At 35.3% G+C, this 18,097-nt stretch overlaps 1 protein-coding gene across 1 annotated transcript in view; it reads right to left on the reverse strand.

Annotated features, from left to right (window-relative positions):
• LOC138707536 (vitellogenin-1-like) overlaps positions 1–18,097 on the reverse strand; it is a 62,241-nt gene that overhangs the window by 32,160 nt on the left and 11,984 nt on the right. The window contains exons 6-11 of the mRNA XM_069837079.1: positions 14,802–15,032; positions 13,835–14,673; positions 13,521–13,689; positions 7,604–8,214; positions 7,099–7,315; positions 5,746–5,971 (exon numbers count right to left, since the gene is read on the reverse strand). Of these exons, the coding sequence (XP_069693180.1) occupies positions 5,746–5,971; positions 7,099–7,315; positions 7,604–8,214; positions 13,521–13,689; positions 13,835–14,673; positions 14,802–15,032 (2,293 nt within the window). The remainder of the gene's footprint in view (positions 1–5,745; positions 5,972–7,098; positions 7,316–7,603; positions 8,215–13,520; positions 13,690–13,834; positions 14,674–14,801; positions 15,033–18,097) is intronic.

The following is an 18,097-nucleotide window of genomic DNA, read 5'->3' on the forward strand; positions in this document are numbered from 1 at the left end:
ATGCGAGATGAACCACAGTTTCTCTTTTTCCAAACCATTCAATTACTTGTACAGGGACATAATTTTATTTTTACTAACATTTCTGATATTAACCTGCCTATACCTTTGAATCAACGGTTGCTAACCCCTTCCATGACTGGAGTTCGATGGCGTAATATACAAGCAAATCACTTTACTAGGTATAGGAGGGAAGAAAAGTAATTCATCCATTTACGTAACCTATGAAATATCAAGCTTTTGAGTTTGATAATTTTCATTGGGTTTTTGTTTAATCAAAATACAGTACTGTATTAACAATGAGTGTTTTTACTCACGAACTGAGCTGTCCATACGGACGTATTCATTATGCAGTGTATATTAGAGTGTCTATAGCACATTAGCGTACACTATAGAGAATGAAGTTAAATTGAAAAATAATCATAATATGGATATTTAAACACATTTTTCAAAATGGTAGCGGTTCATTTCGATTAATGTATCTAATTCCAATTACCAGTTTCGTCCTTCGTACTAGTAGGCCTAACTCATGTTGAAATAATTCTGTACCTACTCTATAAAAGAGTACCTTACGTACTGTAAATTCAATCTTCACTTCTGCTCGATCCGAAAAGATAAAATTACTCAGACATTCTATCTACTGTCCGTCCAAGTGATTATGTCGCAGGATCGTAGAAAGGAGGGAAATCACGTGACAGTTAATTACTTAACGAGGCCCTTTTATTTAAGTTATTTTAAACAGTTGTATGGGTATAATATTACGTATATGTCCAATTCCTAACAGAAATTAATGTTCTCAGAAAAGAGCTAAGACAGCCCAGCCACTAGCCTTTACCGAGAGGCGAATAGACGCTGGTGGGGAAAACCGGAATGCGACGTAGGCAAATGGACGACAGTACCTGTGCGAAAATGATGCAATATTGAAAGCTCTTTCGTCATTGGAAAACGCGAACATATTTTTGGAACGTACTGTGACGGTAAGGCTACTATGACTTGGATCTGTATCGAAGACGGTTGAACTTCATTAGTAGAAGGGGTGGGAGTGAAGTACATTCAAAAACTCAGGCACAATAAAAATTGAAGTAAAAATAAAATGATGTCCCTGTACTTTTTTCGTAGCACAACACGTTTTCTTTTGACATCTGTAGAAAACATTTTGCATAGAAGTTAGACAGTACGGCCGCTTTAAGAGTAGACCATAATGTATAAGAGTAAAGGTTTGTAAAGAAAACACTCTGCAGAAAAAATTCGTACTAATATAATGTGCGTACAGTACTTCATATTTTTTCTACATAAAAAGGGCGAGAGAGAAAGTCAGTCCTAATCCACCAATCGGTTAATAGGGTGACCGATAATCGAGGTTCTACTGTATATTCATTCTCATTCCCTTTTCTGCCTACCGAAAGTCAAACTTCTAATTTTTTCTAGTTTAAACGTGAACGGTTTTTCTCTGGTTTGAAATTCTATTTGTATTTCCAATAGCATTTCTTTTAATATATCCACGACATGAACAATTTTTGGATGAGCAGCTTGAACACTATTGAACTGGCTATGAAACGCTTCACTGCTGCTCGTGGTAAGAGTAGGGGAAGGCGAATATTCGGCCCACATTTGGGGAGGGAGGTTGCTACTCGGTTCTACATAGGCTAATTCTCAAAAACATTGGCAATGATATCACTAGAAGTTTTTATAGTCATTAAACCTTCACTGCTGCTCGTGGTAAGAGTAGGGGAAGGCGAATATTCGGCCCACATTTGGAGAGGAAGGTTGCTACTCGGTTCTATATAGGCTAATTCTCAAAAACATAGTAAAAACTTTGTCAATGATATCACTAGAAGTTTTTCTAGTCATAAAACCTTCAGTAAAATAGTTCAGAGACGTCTTCTGGCTGGAAATAGGGCAGTCTGAATAAATGTTTCAATGCTTTGTCTATTTTAGATTTTTTGTTTTCGAACTCTTTAACTAAACCTGCTGAATTAATTCTCCTTGACTAACTGTAGTCTATATGGAAGCTGCATATCTTTATTGTACAGCTGACTATACTTCTCGACTGCACAAAAGCCGTCTGGGATGCGATAGAACGAAAATTCCCGGAGCAGTTTGGGTTCAAAAATTAACGAGTGGGAGCCGACTGGACAAAGCGATTATACAGAATTCTGTTATTAGAGGGATGTGAAAGCGTGCGCACGCACTTCACAAGAAAACTTTCGCGTCTCCTTGCCCAATTTTAGTATGTTGAGATTTGCAAAAAATAATGGAGTAATACTGAAGTAATTGCTACAAATTAAAATTTGGCCTATATTTCGTTTTTAATAATTCATTGTAGGGATTCGTTAGGAGAAATTAATTTCGTTTTGAAACGCAATGTGTCTGTTTTAGCCTGAAAAGAGCTACAATACGCAAAATAACAAAATGCATTGTTGTCTGCTTTTCTCTGTTCTGATTTTTCTACCATATGATACAACGAAGAGTTTAATATACAATATTTTGTGAATTAAGTATTGTACAAAAGATATCAAAGATCTTTTCGTAGAAAATGCTGAAATTTCCCAAATATCACAAGCCATTTTTCAGCATCGAGATGAAGTTCCCAGAAAGTCGCAAGCTATATTTAATAATAATAATAATAATAATAATAATAATAATAATAATAATAATTATTATTATTATTATTATTATTATTATTATTATTATTATTATTATTATTATTTATACTGGCAGAGTTAAGGCCATAGGGCCTTCTCTTACACTCTACCAGCTCACAAAGTATACAAGCAGTTAAAATTTAACAAAAAGTTAAATAAAAGAATACTAACATATTACAAAAAAAAAATAATAATAGCTTAATAAAATCGACACTAAAGAACATGAAAATAATACCATAAAAAAGAAAGAAAGTAAAATACATTGGAATATAGTGAAAGCAGCTCATTTAGTACAAATGGTTAATATGGAAAAACATAAGGAAGAATATATCAACATGGAATGTAATAAAATAATAATAAAAAAGAAAAGAAATACGAAAATTAAATAAAATTCACGATGAAAAGGCTATGATAATATTTTCATCGGCTGATAAAGAGAACAAAACGGGAAAAGGAAGGAAAAATAAATATGTAGCCTATATTTTTACAAAACTATGGCAGAGAAACGGGCTTATAACTGAAAGGAATCTAATTCAAAAAGTGCAATTTTAATTTATTTTTGAAACTAGACAATTTCCGACAGTCTCTGACATGTTGTTGTAGAGAGTTCCAGAGATGCAGAGACGGTGAAAGATGATATTTGACAACTCTTTGCTTAATGTTAGAGTATGCATCCAACCCGTACGGCATCCAGTCTATCACTGAGACCGCCAACAGGGAACTGCGTCATTCAACGTGTTAAGGATGGTTCACAATAAACCGGGAACGGAAACGAGAACGAGAACGGAAATATTGTTAAAATAAATGTATTTAAATGTGAGCATTCACAATAATTAATTGTGATTGCTCACATTTAAATACATTTATTTTAGCATTATTTCCGTTCTCGTTGTCGTTTCCGTTCCCGGTTTATTGTGAACCAGCCTTAAGTCGCAAGGTAGCCTGAGAGCGGGAAGTGGCAACTCTCCGGGACAGTTAAAAGGTATTCCCTGTACAAATGCCACGTTCCACATATCACGAAGTTCTTAACAAGTGTCTCCATTTATATGCACATAAAATTCAATTAGTGCAAGGAATCAAGCCCGATGAAAATATCAAGTTTGTTTTCTACAGATATGCTACATACAATCGACGAAAATTCAAATTTTCTAGCTTCTGTGCTTTTTTAGGCGAAGCTACTTTTCATTTATCTGGTAAGTTAACTGTCAGAATGCTACAATTTCGGGTTCTGAAAATCCCCATCCTTTAATCCAGCATATTAGAAATGGCCTTCACGTTCACACCTCTGAACTTCCTTTTATGTGGACACAAATCTTACTGAATTTGCATATCAAATAAACTAAATAACAATATTCTATAACCATTGGTGTCTTTGCAGTGTCAAATTTATAGTATACGAGTTTCTATATGTGCACCAGAGTGCCGCATTGGAGTTAAATCGCTCGCTTGAACTCGGTCGAATGTCGCACCCTCGAGTGAGATAAGATCGGTCGTGATACGCTCGTAATAAATAGAAGCACAGTACAAGGTCATCTCACCGACATGTCTTATCTTGTATGGAAGGCGACAGATAAGATACACATTTTTTGCTCACACGGTAAAAATAAGCTTTATTTTCTGCGTTTATGACAAACGTTTAATGGAACGTACCATAACAGTAACATGAAGTTATAAATAAGATAGTATGAAAAACTTCGATATACAGTTATTATTGCTAATTAATAATTATTCAATATTTGATTTACCACATACACTGGGTGTTCATTTCGAAGTGTGCCATGACGTCACTGCTGTTGGGTCAGCGATTTGAAGCGAGTTTCAGTTTATATGTTAGAGAAGTTGCCTATTATTTAAGGCGTTCTTCAATCTGCACTTGAGAACGTGTACGGTATAACTTGAACGTCGTAGCAACAGATGGCGGTCTGTACGGTCTGTGTGCTACCATAACCTCTTTCGAACTGTGTTTTGCGCGGGCAAGTCGTACGCAGGGTATTTGTTATCATCGATTGCGTACGGCAACATTCCACAACACAAATCAAAATGCTCCGTGTCCATGTTGACCGTCCAAGTTAATGTCAACAAATACGTAAGTAATCGTCTTAACCCTCTCCCCATATCCCGACAGTAAGAAAAAAAACTCACTTCAGTACGTGTTTCTAAACAGTTCACATTCTTGCCACTACTGGCGTTACCGTACGTATCGGTAAGTAATCTTCAGAATGAACGCCGTACTTGCTAGGCAACTTCTCTCGCAGTTAGGTAATACGCCTTTGCGGAAGTGTAGGAAGATTGAATTCTCTAGGCTCATCGGATAGCCACGTGACGACATACAGCGAGCCATGACACATTTTGAACTGAACACCCAGTATAATACGATAGGTCCATACATAATGTTCCGCCTATATACTGCGACAATGTAGAAACGTTTTACAAAATATTATGCATATAGCAGTAGATTAATAACAATATTAGTACTGAGATAACGTCACAGAAAATATAATAAAACGAATAATCATACTGCACAACTGTTACAGATGAAAGAGATTGATACACTAATTATTAGATATTATTATTATTAGTAGAAAACGTGATACGGTTCTTGCATTATAGTGATTGTGTTCTTCATTTATAATAATTACATTTACATTCAATAACATCTAACAGATGTGGCAAAAACAAAATCACTCCTGTTTGGGGAAAAAAAAAAACAACAATTACCTACAACATTTATATTACATTTTAAATGAAGATTTGTAGTTGTACTATGGAGAGGTTAATTAAACACTGCAAAGTTTTGAAATGATAAACATCTATGAGGTTACTACACAGTTCATCACTGTAACAAAAACGAATGTCTAACGCTCGGCTTATACCGTTCGAGGATTTATCGCTCGCGACAATTTTACCCATCATGCATGTGCGCTATCTATCGGATTATGCTATGAACTACTTGGCGCTCGAGCGAAAACGTCCGATGCAGACCTCTGGTGTGCACGGTGTATTTTGAAAATAAGCTCACACATCTATTAGTTATTTTCATAAATGCAATAAAATAAAAGTTAATCCAGAAATTTTCGAAAAGCTACTATGTACAGGTACTTACTTTCTGGAATTTTGTCTAGCGTATTGTTGTCGAATGTGAAGAATCTGTCAGTGCCCATCAACTTATACAGGAAGTTGCCTTCTACTTGCTCCTCACGATCAGGAATGATGTTGAGCAGATCTTCCACATTCATTTCGTTAAATGTAGGGTGATCTCCATCATCCAATTTTAGTTTCTTTCCCAACAAATTAAGAGTCTCTCGAACACTGGAAAGCAATGCTCCAGCCTGATCACGAAAGAAAATTATTATTATTATTATTATTATTATTATTATTATTATTATTATTATTATTATTATTGATAGTATTGGAACGTGAAAAAGTGTTTTAGTGCAAGTTTGCCTTTTACTGGGCATAACAGAGGGAGGTTTACAACTAGTAACCACTAATTCTTTAAGGATAAACTGAGGTGGATCTTCAATTTTCTAAACTATCCAAACTATAGACTGAAAATTGGTATAGTTATCATAGTGCCAGCTAATTTGGTTGAGAAATGTATGAATTATTAACATTTGTGTAAATTTAAATGGCATTTTGAAAAATCACTACCCTTCCCAAATTTTTTGAAATTATGTCTGACGCACGCCTATCAGACTGTCTCTCAGAAATAAAACTTGCTATTTCCGTTCCATTTAATCCAGATATAATTATCGCAAATACAAAAAACCCCGCTATTCCGAACTATCCTAATCCGAAATTCCGGATAATCCGAACGTGCCAGAAAGAAAAAAAAAAGGCTGAGAAAAGAAAAGAGAGTATTTGAACTGAACCTGAATTTAATATTACAGTGTTTAAAAACTCAAAATATATAATATACAGTACAATTTACTTTACGAGTTGTGAATGAATTATACTTTGTTTTCTATACTGTTGCGATAATCTGTCAGCTTCTTCTGACGAAGAACGGTTGATAGTCAAGGGTGGTGAGGAGATAAGGGGATATATAACATGAGATCAAAAGGTATTCTTAATAGCAAAAAATGTTACTGTATTAGGCACATATTCGAGAACATTAAAAAATCATCTACTACAACCTTTGTAGGAAGAGTAGCATTTTTAGTAAAGGAAAATGTACAAAAAAAAAAATAAAATGTTTAAATGCTTACTTCGTTTATAAATTTAATTAGAAATGTAAGTAACACTATTTTAATTTACCAGTAGAGTTCGAGATATTTCGCATTATCTATAAATGCAAAATAACTTCAATACATATGCCGTTTAGCATTTTCATTTTCCACCAGTTCTAGATTGATAATTTTGTAGGCCTAGTTTTGAGTATGCAAAAAATTACGAAAACTGTCTAAAATGCAATAGGATAGATAACACATTCTCTTAATTTCTCTGTGGTACTTACTTTTATATGATCGTTCAAGCTGCCGCCTATGATACGAACCATTTTCAAGAAGAATGCGTTAGGGACAGGACTGTCCGTACTTCCGGTATAACCAGCGTAATCCATATAGCCCATGTCGTGATCCTTAACCATGCGGCTTTCGAGAAAGGCCCTGGAGAAAGTAGCGTCCAAATTCACAGGGTTCAGAAGGTTGACTGCTGCCTTTGCATTCCTTGCCCTGGAAAGAAAATAACTGCTTAAGAACCAAAAACTTCCTAACAAAACTTTTCTGTTGCAGAGCAAAAGAATGTATTTGCCAGTATCGAAGGAAACGAAAATATTTAAACAACATATTTAACGAAGCTGTATGTATTGCGCGGTTATGCATCATCAATGGAATAGATGATATGATATTTTGGCGAAATGAGACATTTTTATCATATTTTATAACATTTAATGCTTGTTTACTGCAATCCCATCAACATGCAAATCTGAATATATTATTTGATAGGGCAATATTACTTACAGCTTAAGAGTGAATGGCCCTTTAAGTTGAGCAGCATCTCTTAGTGCTGACTGCACAAAAGAAATGACTTGTACATCTGTGTCAAGGTTGGTTAATTCTGCCATTCTCTGAAGAACTTCCACAGGAGGGTTTGATAGTAACAATAGATGGGCGGCTGGGCATCTCAGCCGGTAAGATTCACCGGTGTTTTCGTATATCTTCAGTACTAGTGGCCTAACTATTTCCGGATACAGTCTCAACACCCCTCTCATCAAAATTACTGTGAGAATTCTCTGATATTCCGTAACATCGTCTTGTTTCTCTAGGTATGGTTCAAAATATGGAAGGATATCGGGATGAGCAATCTCCCCAAGTGCTCTGATGAACAACGCTATTTTTGTGCTATTGCGCTGACGCGCTGAATCTTTCAGCAAATTTCCAAAATATGGAATGTATATCTGACGAAGTTGAGGGAAGTCTTTTGGAACCATGTTGCCAAAGACATAGGTCGGATAATGTTGGTGACTATGCTCGTCGTCAACAGCAACGAGGCGAAGTAGGCGAGTGAAAGAAAGAACTGCAGCTTCGTGTAGTTGACTTTGTTCCAGAGTCTTGTTATCTTTAACCAAATCCTGAAATGAAAGAAAGTATAAATAACACAGCACAAGCTACCTTTTATTAAAATACATTCAACTCTTTTCACAGGTAAGAAGTTCGACATACATGACATAAAATTACGTTAAGTAATATAGTACTATTTTTTTTAACGATTCTTGTAATGATGCTTCAGGTTTTATTTTTGATAATCTATTTAAACCTGTGTTAAAAAATCAATAAAATAAAAAGAAAACCAGTCTTCAAAGTTTCACCCTTCAAACTTTAAGAGTAACAACAAAATAAAGTATAATATTTTGGATATAATTTTGATTGGAACCATACACAGAACCATGCAGGTTCTGGAACTGCAACTGAAGGGGTTGAAGGTATTTCGAATCAAAACAAGTGATTGAGGTGCTGGGTGAAGGAACAGCTTAATTCTCATAATCGTCCAAGTCTTCTCTATCGACTGTAAAAGTTGTATTCCATTTCGTTGGTCCTAAACAGCAGGAGAGTTCATTATGTGAAGGTTCAAAATTATCAATACAAAAATATGTCACACTCATGTTTTATATATCAGGATCCTTGGCAGTAATAACGTCGAATTTCTTTTATTTCAAATTTTCTATATCTCGAGGTACCAGTAATTGTAATTTCCCTAGCGGCATCGTACATTATTGGCAAGTAGCATTTGTTCTGTAACTCGAAGTTCTATTACGGGAATAAATTTTTTTGTGTATCTTCAAGAATATTTCATCCCCAGACGTGAAACATTTATTTTAAACTCGATATTTGATATATATTATTTTAATGTACCGAAGTACATATGATATTTCCATGCAGATATTCTGCGTCATCATACGATGAAAGAGTAATGGAACGGAGAAAAATTCTCTCCGGCGTCGGGATTTGAACCCGGGTTATCAGCTCTACGTGCTGATGCTTTATCCACTAAGCCACACCGGATACAACTCCGACGCCGGTTAGAATCGTCTCAGATTAAGCTCCAACTCTTGGGTTCCCTCTAGTGGCCGCCCTCTGCACTACGTCATAGATGTCTATGAACGCAGGACCGAAGTCCACACATGTGCTGAGGTGCACTCGATATGAGTGACTAGTTGGCCGGGATCCGACGTGCACATGTGTGGACTTCGGTCCTGCGTTCATAGACATCTATGACGTAGTGCAGAGGGCGGCCACTAGAGGGAACCCAAGAGTTGGAGCTTAATTTGAGACGATTCTAACCGGCGTCGGAGTTGTATCCGGTGTGGCTTAGTGGATAAAGCATCAGTACGTAGAGCTGAAAACCCGGGTTCAAATCCCGACGCCGGAGAGAATTTTTCTCCGTTCCATTACTCTTTCATCGATATTTGAGCTAAAATATTCAATAATGTATGACAGAAGTAAACAAATGAAGTACCATTACTTTAACGAGGGTCGTAATTTCTGCTCTGTTCTCAAAATGTGTCAAACAATATCATTGTTCCTCTACTGCAAGCGGAGAACTGAACGTAATGTATTTTATCTGCAGGAATCAGTACAATCCAACTTCGGCTAAGCACGTTTGGAATCCCCTTCCTACCAACATCGGCGATTATTATCAGCATTTCAATTCGTTCTCGTTCTGTAAGATTCGCCATGATTAACCACATGAAAGCATAAAATAATTGTTATTTATTGTTTATGCTCGACCATGCCGAAATGTAGTAATTATACACCTGGTAGCAGTCCTTTAATGCATGTCATTAAAGTACACCTACTCATTAAGGTACAGGTGTTTTCAGCCAATGACAACTCAGCTTACAGGTGTTCAGCCAATAACAAGTCAGCTTTGTACCGTAATAAAACCGCAAGTATCGATTATTCTCGGATATGCAATCGAAAGAGGATTAGCGAAAAGTCACGGAGGCTGGAAATCCAATACTGTTGCAGAAGGTTATGTTCTGTTACTATAATAATTAGCGTTAATTGTAAATAATATTCAAATAAATTCAATTTGTCATCTCGTTTTTCAATGTCGAATTCAATAATCAAGATTAGCCTATACCAAGTTTAACGGGATTACAATGACAATATTGTTCCTAGGAAAAAATCAATACTTTCGCGTCTGCGCACATCTCACAATTCACGACCTAGAACAAGGTCACTTCCGATCTTGTCAGATACAAATAAATGTACACATGTGAATAATTTCAAGTTAGAAATATGGTCGAGCATAAAAAGTCGTATGAAACTCGCCTATAATGGTAATTAAGAAGCGAGTATGAAAATTATGAAACTCGCTTGCGCTCGTTTCATAAACATCCATACTCGCTTCTTAATTACTATCCTTATAGGCTCGTTGCATAATGTATTATTAATTAACTTTGTCTATTATTATTTAATTACACAACACAGAATTGCACGCATTGTATTCTTCACCTGACATAATTAGGAACATTAAATCCAGACGTTTGAGATGGACTGGGCATGTAGCACGTATGGGTGAATCCAGAAATGCATATAGAGTGTTAGTTGGGAGGCCGGAGGGAAAAAGACCTTTAGGGAGGCCGAGACGTAGATGGGAAGATAATATTAAAATGGATTTGAGGGAGGTAGGATATGATGATAGAGAATGGATTAATCTTGCTTAGGATAGGGACCAATGGCGGGCTTATGTGAGGGCGGCAATGAACCTCCGGGTTCCTTAAAAACCAGTAAGTAAGTAAGTATTATTTAATTCTTGGCCTCCTTATTCTCCATAGTGATAAATTGATATACTGAATCATTTATCTTTGTTATTTACACATATATTTGCGTCATACAGTTGAGGCATTTTTTTTTTTCAAAATAATAGTTTGAGATCTGAATAATCCTCGAATAACGAGTACATGGTGCGATTTAAAAACAGACTCATTAGAACATTCTTTATAAATGAAGAACGCAATTGTTTAAAACATGTTCAAAATATTTTTTTTTTCACTCCATGTAACTTTTTTACATAGAAATTCTTCACGGAATTTATAATAGCAAAACTACGAGAAGTGTTTCATAATTGTTATCCACCTTTTGTATTGGTGGTGCATTGAACCCTATTCTTATTAAATCTAAATCTGTAAGACCTTGTTCAACTGGTTCAAATACGCGTAACAATAACATTGTGTGAACAAGTGGTTGTAAACCCTTGTACAATGGGTTCTCTTCTACTACAATTTATCATTAAATTGAATTAGCACTATATTAGGATTATTTATCATTCCAATAAGTTACTGATTAATTCCATCGCGACATTATATTTTATGAAATACATTATTAATAAATTTACATAAAGAATTCAAAACATTACTTGGAACAAGAAATTCTTATAAAGGAGCTTCTTGCTCTCTGATATACCTGCTCTGTTGTGTAGTTATGGGCATTGAAAACCTAAAAAAAATCCCTACGATAAGTAGAAATAATTTTGTATATAATTATTAATTTCTCTTTTCAAAATATAAGTACAAAGTGATCCGTCTCAATTGTCAATTTATTATACGTCATAACATATTTAAGGGCATCCTCTGGAGTATCAGTATGTGCTTTGATAAAGAAAGAATACCTATTATTACTTATTAAAACTAATATATTTAATTTGCATGATTCGGGGACAAATTGAATCACATATACTGAACATGAATAAAATCCGACCAACTGTCCAGGAGAAATCGCTGTCATTGAGATACGGACAGAGATGACATGTCCAAGTCCACTTCTTTGATATTGGGGATGCTGAAAACATCCAGCATTCATGATCATGCAGTAGTGGCACGAAAAGACTCCACGCTCGATATTAAATTTATCTTCCCAAATTGCATTGTGGCTGTAATCAGCCATAGTAAAACTGCTTGACGCAACGTCTCAACTTTATCAAGCAGTCTTTTTCAAACAAGTGAGATACCATGCAGTCCACACCTGTGGAGTAACGATCAGCGCAACTGACCGGGAAACCAGGTGGCTTGGGTTCGAATCCCGGTAGGGGCAAGTTACCTGGTTGAGTTTTTTTTAGGGGTTTTCCCTCAACCCAATACGAGCAAATGCTGGGTAACTTTCGGTGCTGGACCCTAGACTCATTTCACCGGCATTATCACCTTCATTTCATTCAGACGCTAAATAACCTCAGATGTTGATAGAGCGTCGTAAAATAACCCAATAAAATAAAATAAAGATACCATGCAAAATAAATTGTATGGTCGCAGCACCGAAGTACTTCTTTCCGCTCTTTCCTAAATATGAGCCGTTCAGAGCAGAAGTGGTGTAAGTCAAAATTGGGTAATGAGGTTTAAAGTAAAAATTCTGTAAAATACAATGCAAAGTAGCAATTAATATGTCCTTCGTGCTATCCACTGACTACTAACAATTTAAATAAATTGAATATTAATTGCTACTTTCAGCTGTATATTTCAGAATGATTAGGCCTACTTTAACCCTCATTGCCCATTTTTGACTTACACCATTTCTGCTCTGAACGGCATATATAATACAGTGAATTTATTTTGCTAGGGCCCGCTCGTGAAAGTTTAATACTTGCGGCATTGAACATCTGCCTACACGCGGCCCGCTGAGTGATTGTGAAGAACACGCAAGTTAAACAGTACAACGGACAGATTTGGAAATTTTTACTCGTAAAAATAATTCCTTACCTTTTCAATGGCAATGTTGAAAGTGTTCCCCATTTGCTATGACCTAAACATATTTTGATTCACTTTTTGCAGCTCTACTTTCGAAATGTTCGCTGTTTCTTCTCTGCATTGTTTTGTGATGTTTTCGCATTGATTTCTTTTCTAATACTGATCTCGTAGTTTTGAAATTCTTTAATATTTTATTAACTGTTCTGTTAGGTGGATCAACCCCAGAAAAAGTCCATGAAATTCCCTACGACATTGCTCAGGTAATTTGTTTTTTATTATTTTTTTTTTCAGAATGATACAAGAAATGAAAATTCTTTGTTCGGTAATACATATTAGAACCATGTCGCAAACAGCTGACACAGACAACACATTCTCTCAAGTCTAAAAAAGGAACTAACTCTTGCGTCACGCCGCCTTACTGGTGCCTTCCACTAAGCTTATGCTTACGTAAATGCCTCCTGCGTACTTCGAATAGTAGCAAGCCCAAGCAAAATTATGTGAGTACTTAATAGTTTGGGAGATTAGTTGGTGAGCAAAGTGGTAGTGAATATATGTGGTTGATAACTCCTTAAATAGAAACCATCTTAAAGTACGTCGGCTATCCAGAGTCATTGAGACGCCGATGAAATTGATTTAACTATGTGCATTTGAATAAGAATTCTACGGATGACATACGAGTTAGAGAATATACTTACAAAAAAGGCTCCTAAATATTCAGCTGAAGGAGCGAGAGCTGTGCGAGACAGAGCACCGACTACTTCTGCAGCCGATTCATTTTCAATTTTTTCCGTTTGAATCCAGTCCCTAATAGTAAGGAGGGCTGGTCCAGTTCCAGCTTCAGCAACAGCGTCACGGAAGACCTTCCTACATTTGACATGAAATATTCGATCTATAGTGAAAAACTGGAACAAATCAGTTGTGATCTTACTGGGTCAAAAGTAATTCAGATTGCATAAAAGAATCAATATTTGAAAATATATGTTAATTCAAATACTTAAATATTTCTTACCAAGCTGCAACCTTGATGCTAAAAATTCGTTTTTGTTGGGCGCTGGAAGCAGCTTCCTTAGTGTACAGTCTTCTGGTGGACTCCAGAAGAAGGTTCTGATTAAACGTACGAATAAGTCTTGTCAGTAATATGAACCTTGCAAGAGTATTATGTTCTGGAAATGTTTGGGGATCCAGAATATCAGTTGCAATTTGGATTGCAAGCTTATAAACAGTCTTGACAGGGTCAATACCCCCAGGCGCAATAACAGAATATCCTTCATTTCCTGCAAAAAATGGCAGAAGAGGAATATTTAGAGATTCCCCGCTTGAAACCGGAATTTGAATGAATCCTTCTCTTGTGCTATTGGCGATATTTCCAGTCAGCTCCGTTTGGTGCAGGTTCCGAGAAGAATGACCATTTTCTTTCAACGAACTATGATTCCCATTAGTATTCTCATGAAATTCATGAGTATAATTTTCATCACTGGAAGAAGCATTCCTAAAATTATCAAGTTGCTGAACTAGCCGAGACATTTTCAAAGTATTCTTGTCCTTTTGCCTGCTTTTCCCGATGTTTCTGTCAATTTTGTCCTTATATTTGTGATGCCAAATATTTTCATTCCCGAAAGGATCGTTGTATCTATACACAAGATCCCCAACATCCAAGGCATTGAGAGGTGGTACAATAATTTTCTGTGAGCGAATATTTTGTAGAGTGACGTTTACACGACTGAAAATCAACCCTTTCTGGTTATTGTACATTTCGGGACTCACTAGGACTTTGTTCGTTATGACAGTCGATTGAATGGTGAAGTTGTTCAAGGTTCCTGAGATGATCACACGGCTCATAGATGTGCGCTGTAAAGCAAGACACGGTCATTGTAGTATTATTTTCATTACAGAAAATAAACATGACAATATTTTAAGCAAACGATTTCATTCGAAGATGATTTCAAACACTTTATGTTACATTCAGATATACTCACAGCCATGAATTGCCCCATTTTATTGTTGCCTGGTTCAAAGTTTTCAATTCCAATGAAACCAAAATGCACTGCACGTCGTTTATTGCAATTGGAAAAGTTCTGGATTTTATTGATATTAAAAACACTCTCACGAACTTCCCTCAAAGGAGCCAGTTCTGGGTGTTGTAGAATAGTGATTTCTGGAAGGGGTGATATTACATACTGAACTTCACATTCTCCAGTAACCGAACTCTGAAAATAAAACGTATATATTTTTGTATTTATTGTTCATATAGCTTTAGGACGAACAGATCCAATTCTGTAGTGCTAATTATACAGCGTGGAAGTGAAATAACCCTGCAGATTTTCAGAGCGATAGCTCATGTTGTATGTAGCAAAAAGTGCAATACCAAATTGGTGGAAAGTTCATAGTTTTCTCAGATTTTTGTAACGTTTAACATCCATTTATTCTGAAACTATTGCGAGTAGGATCATGATTTTTGACCATATTGATAGAAAATCTAGTAATCATACATCCCTCTGCAGTATTTCAACACCATTGACGGTTTTCATGTAAATTTAATTTAAAAAACCACTCATTTCAAGTGACAGAAAGACTCGGGCAGATTGTAATGTCGTAGACAGAGAGGAAAGTTCGCGTAGAAAATCGACCTGAGCTCGTCGACCTCTTACATCTGTATTAGAGGAGAAAGAGGGGTGTGTTAGCGGCGATGTTGTAAGACTGCTGAAATTTCCAATTTAATTTTCTAGTTAACCGTGCATTTAATCACGAAACGTAATACTGATTTTCTATTCATTTAAGTGTACTCTATCGTCCCTTTTAATCTGCATGATTATTTCACTTCCATCCTGTATTTATTCAAGAATGCACCTGAATTTATCCAGAATTAATGAAACGAACATTTAATTTGTAGCTACTATAACTTTATTTCTCTACTTATAATTTTTATCACTTCTTTCTGAATTTGTCTTTTTGTATTTGTATTCGTATTTGTACTTTTATAATTTTTGTTATTTAGTTCTTCTCCCTGCATTAATTTTTCTCTGTATTTGAAAACCTAGCTTTCCAAAGGGGCTAAGTTCCAAATTTCAAATTTCATTTTATTTAATCTAAAGGAGGTACAGCAATATGAGAATATCATACTAAATTGGCTCAGTCGTAGCTCAAATGTAAGTGATTTATTGGTCGGCCAAAAGTTTGCGTCGAAGATATCTCAACATACATTTGACAGTATTTTTAAATAATAATAATAATAATAATAATAATAATAATAATAATAATAATAATAATAATAATAATATCATCTCAGAAACTTGTTTTTGGCGTTTAACCCCTTTGTAAAAATATATCTCCATTCGTATTTTTGGTGGTGTGTTAGGGAAGGCCTGGTGGTATTAATTCCACTAGATGGAATGAGTGAATGAACGAACGAATGAATAAATAAGTAAATAAATAGAATTTATTTCAACTTTCAGTAGATAGTTGAAATATCTGTACATTTTCTAAATAAAATTAAGTTATCTGTAATGAATACAGAAATTTTATATCAATTGGCCAAGACGAAAGTTATATACAGAAAAAATGGACAGCGAATTGGCATGTCAGGAGGAAATTTAACATAACGAGGAATGCAAAATACATGCATTTCTATTGTCAATTCATATTAACTTTATTTCTTACATGAAAAGAGTGCCTGGCAGCTCACATTTAAAAACAAAATCCTACTTTTGAAGAGCGTAAACAAGAAAGGTTGTAAGTACCCACAACAAAAATTTCAGGACTGATTTTTTTCTCCATCCAAATCATATATTAATGGTGAAACCTGTGATTGCATACATTAACTAGGGGCAATTTCCACTTCTAATTTCAACATATGACTTTTGTATTGGGATCCACCACACATACAACTTGTTTGACAATCATTTAAATGATGACAAAAATGACTCTTACAACCTTTGTCGCTTAAACTCTTCAATTATAAAAAAAGTGAATTTAAACTTCAAAACCTAGGTGCAGAGAGCCCAAAGTCACCTCAATTTCTGTGGTCACTTACGCAACATTGATAGAATTTTCATAAGGCGATGTTAGCTTATTTTCAGACATTACTTTGCTATTCACATACTACCAGAGCTAGTCCATCTCAAATCGACTGAAATATAGAGAAAATTGACCTTACAATTTCTAAATATAATGAAACTTTTTTTGTATGTAGAGAACTGTGATACAATGCTTTGTGTAAAGATTGAGGCATCAGAACTTCATAGTGTTTAAATTAAAAATATTTAAATTTATCGTATTTTCATAAAATTAGCAAATTTAAACTGTTGTAGCTCCGAAACCCTTTCACCCAATGATCAAAATCATGGTTTATTTTGATGCTGAGAAATTAAAGTTTATATTGACATATAAACAGATTTTCTTACTTTTTATGGAAATGAAGAAATTTAAATTTTTCCTCATTAAGACGCCTTTGCGTAGGAAAAAATATTTTAAAAATATATAGTTAGATTTCGCATTGAAAATACAAATAAACACATATTTTTTACTGATGGTATGTTGATAAGAAAGTATTGAAAATATCAAATAAAGAAAATAAATAGTACGAGCGTGAACTAACCAGCTGAATGTGAGACGGGAGCTAGCCCAGATAAGCAAGGCCAGGGAACAAACACGTGATGTTTCGTTTAGTAGCGCATAGCTGGGCTAGCTTTATCACAAGTTTTCATAAACACAGGAGTAAAATGACGTCCAATGCTCGCTTATCTTCAGCTCTCGGCCAGTGCCTGCGGTACTGCGCCGTTCAAGTCCAGGTGTGTGAAAATAATTTATTTAATACCCTCGAAACTTATTGCCATACCACTAAGCAAACAATGCCGAACCCCTTTTAATAATGCAAGGTTTTTCCTCAATATTTTTTTTTTACATTTTTACAAAGGATCAAAAAGCCCAAAAGTAAGTAATATCAGATTATCTGTCTCTCTGTACACAATAAAAATAAGGATTACTTCTTATCACAACCTACCAAATGTCAGCTTCAAAATGAGCTCTCGTTCAATGTTCTACAGTAAATGGTTCCAGAGTTTTGAGCGCTGAAAGAGGCTTGCTTTTCTAAAATACGCTAAATTTGTCGCTCAACAATGCGAAAACCGTTTGACTTTCGATAGTATATTTTTGCAAATGCACTCTCCTCAGCACCTTGTATAAATAGGGAAAAAATTAGAGTATAAAAAATGCGAGGTTTTTTACTGATCGATTTCATATGGAATAGCCCACCAATACACCTTCTTATGTTAAA

The sequence above is a fragment of the Periplaneta americana genome, chromosome 10 (assembly GCF_040183065.1).
Source record: "Periplaneta americana isolate PAMFEO1 chromosome 10, P.americana_PAMFEO1_priV1, whole genome shotgun sequence".
Taxonomy (NCBI): domain Eukaryota; kingdom Metazoa; phylum Arthropoda; class Insecta; order Blattodea; family Blattidae; genus Periplaneta; species Periplaneta americana.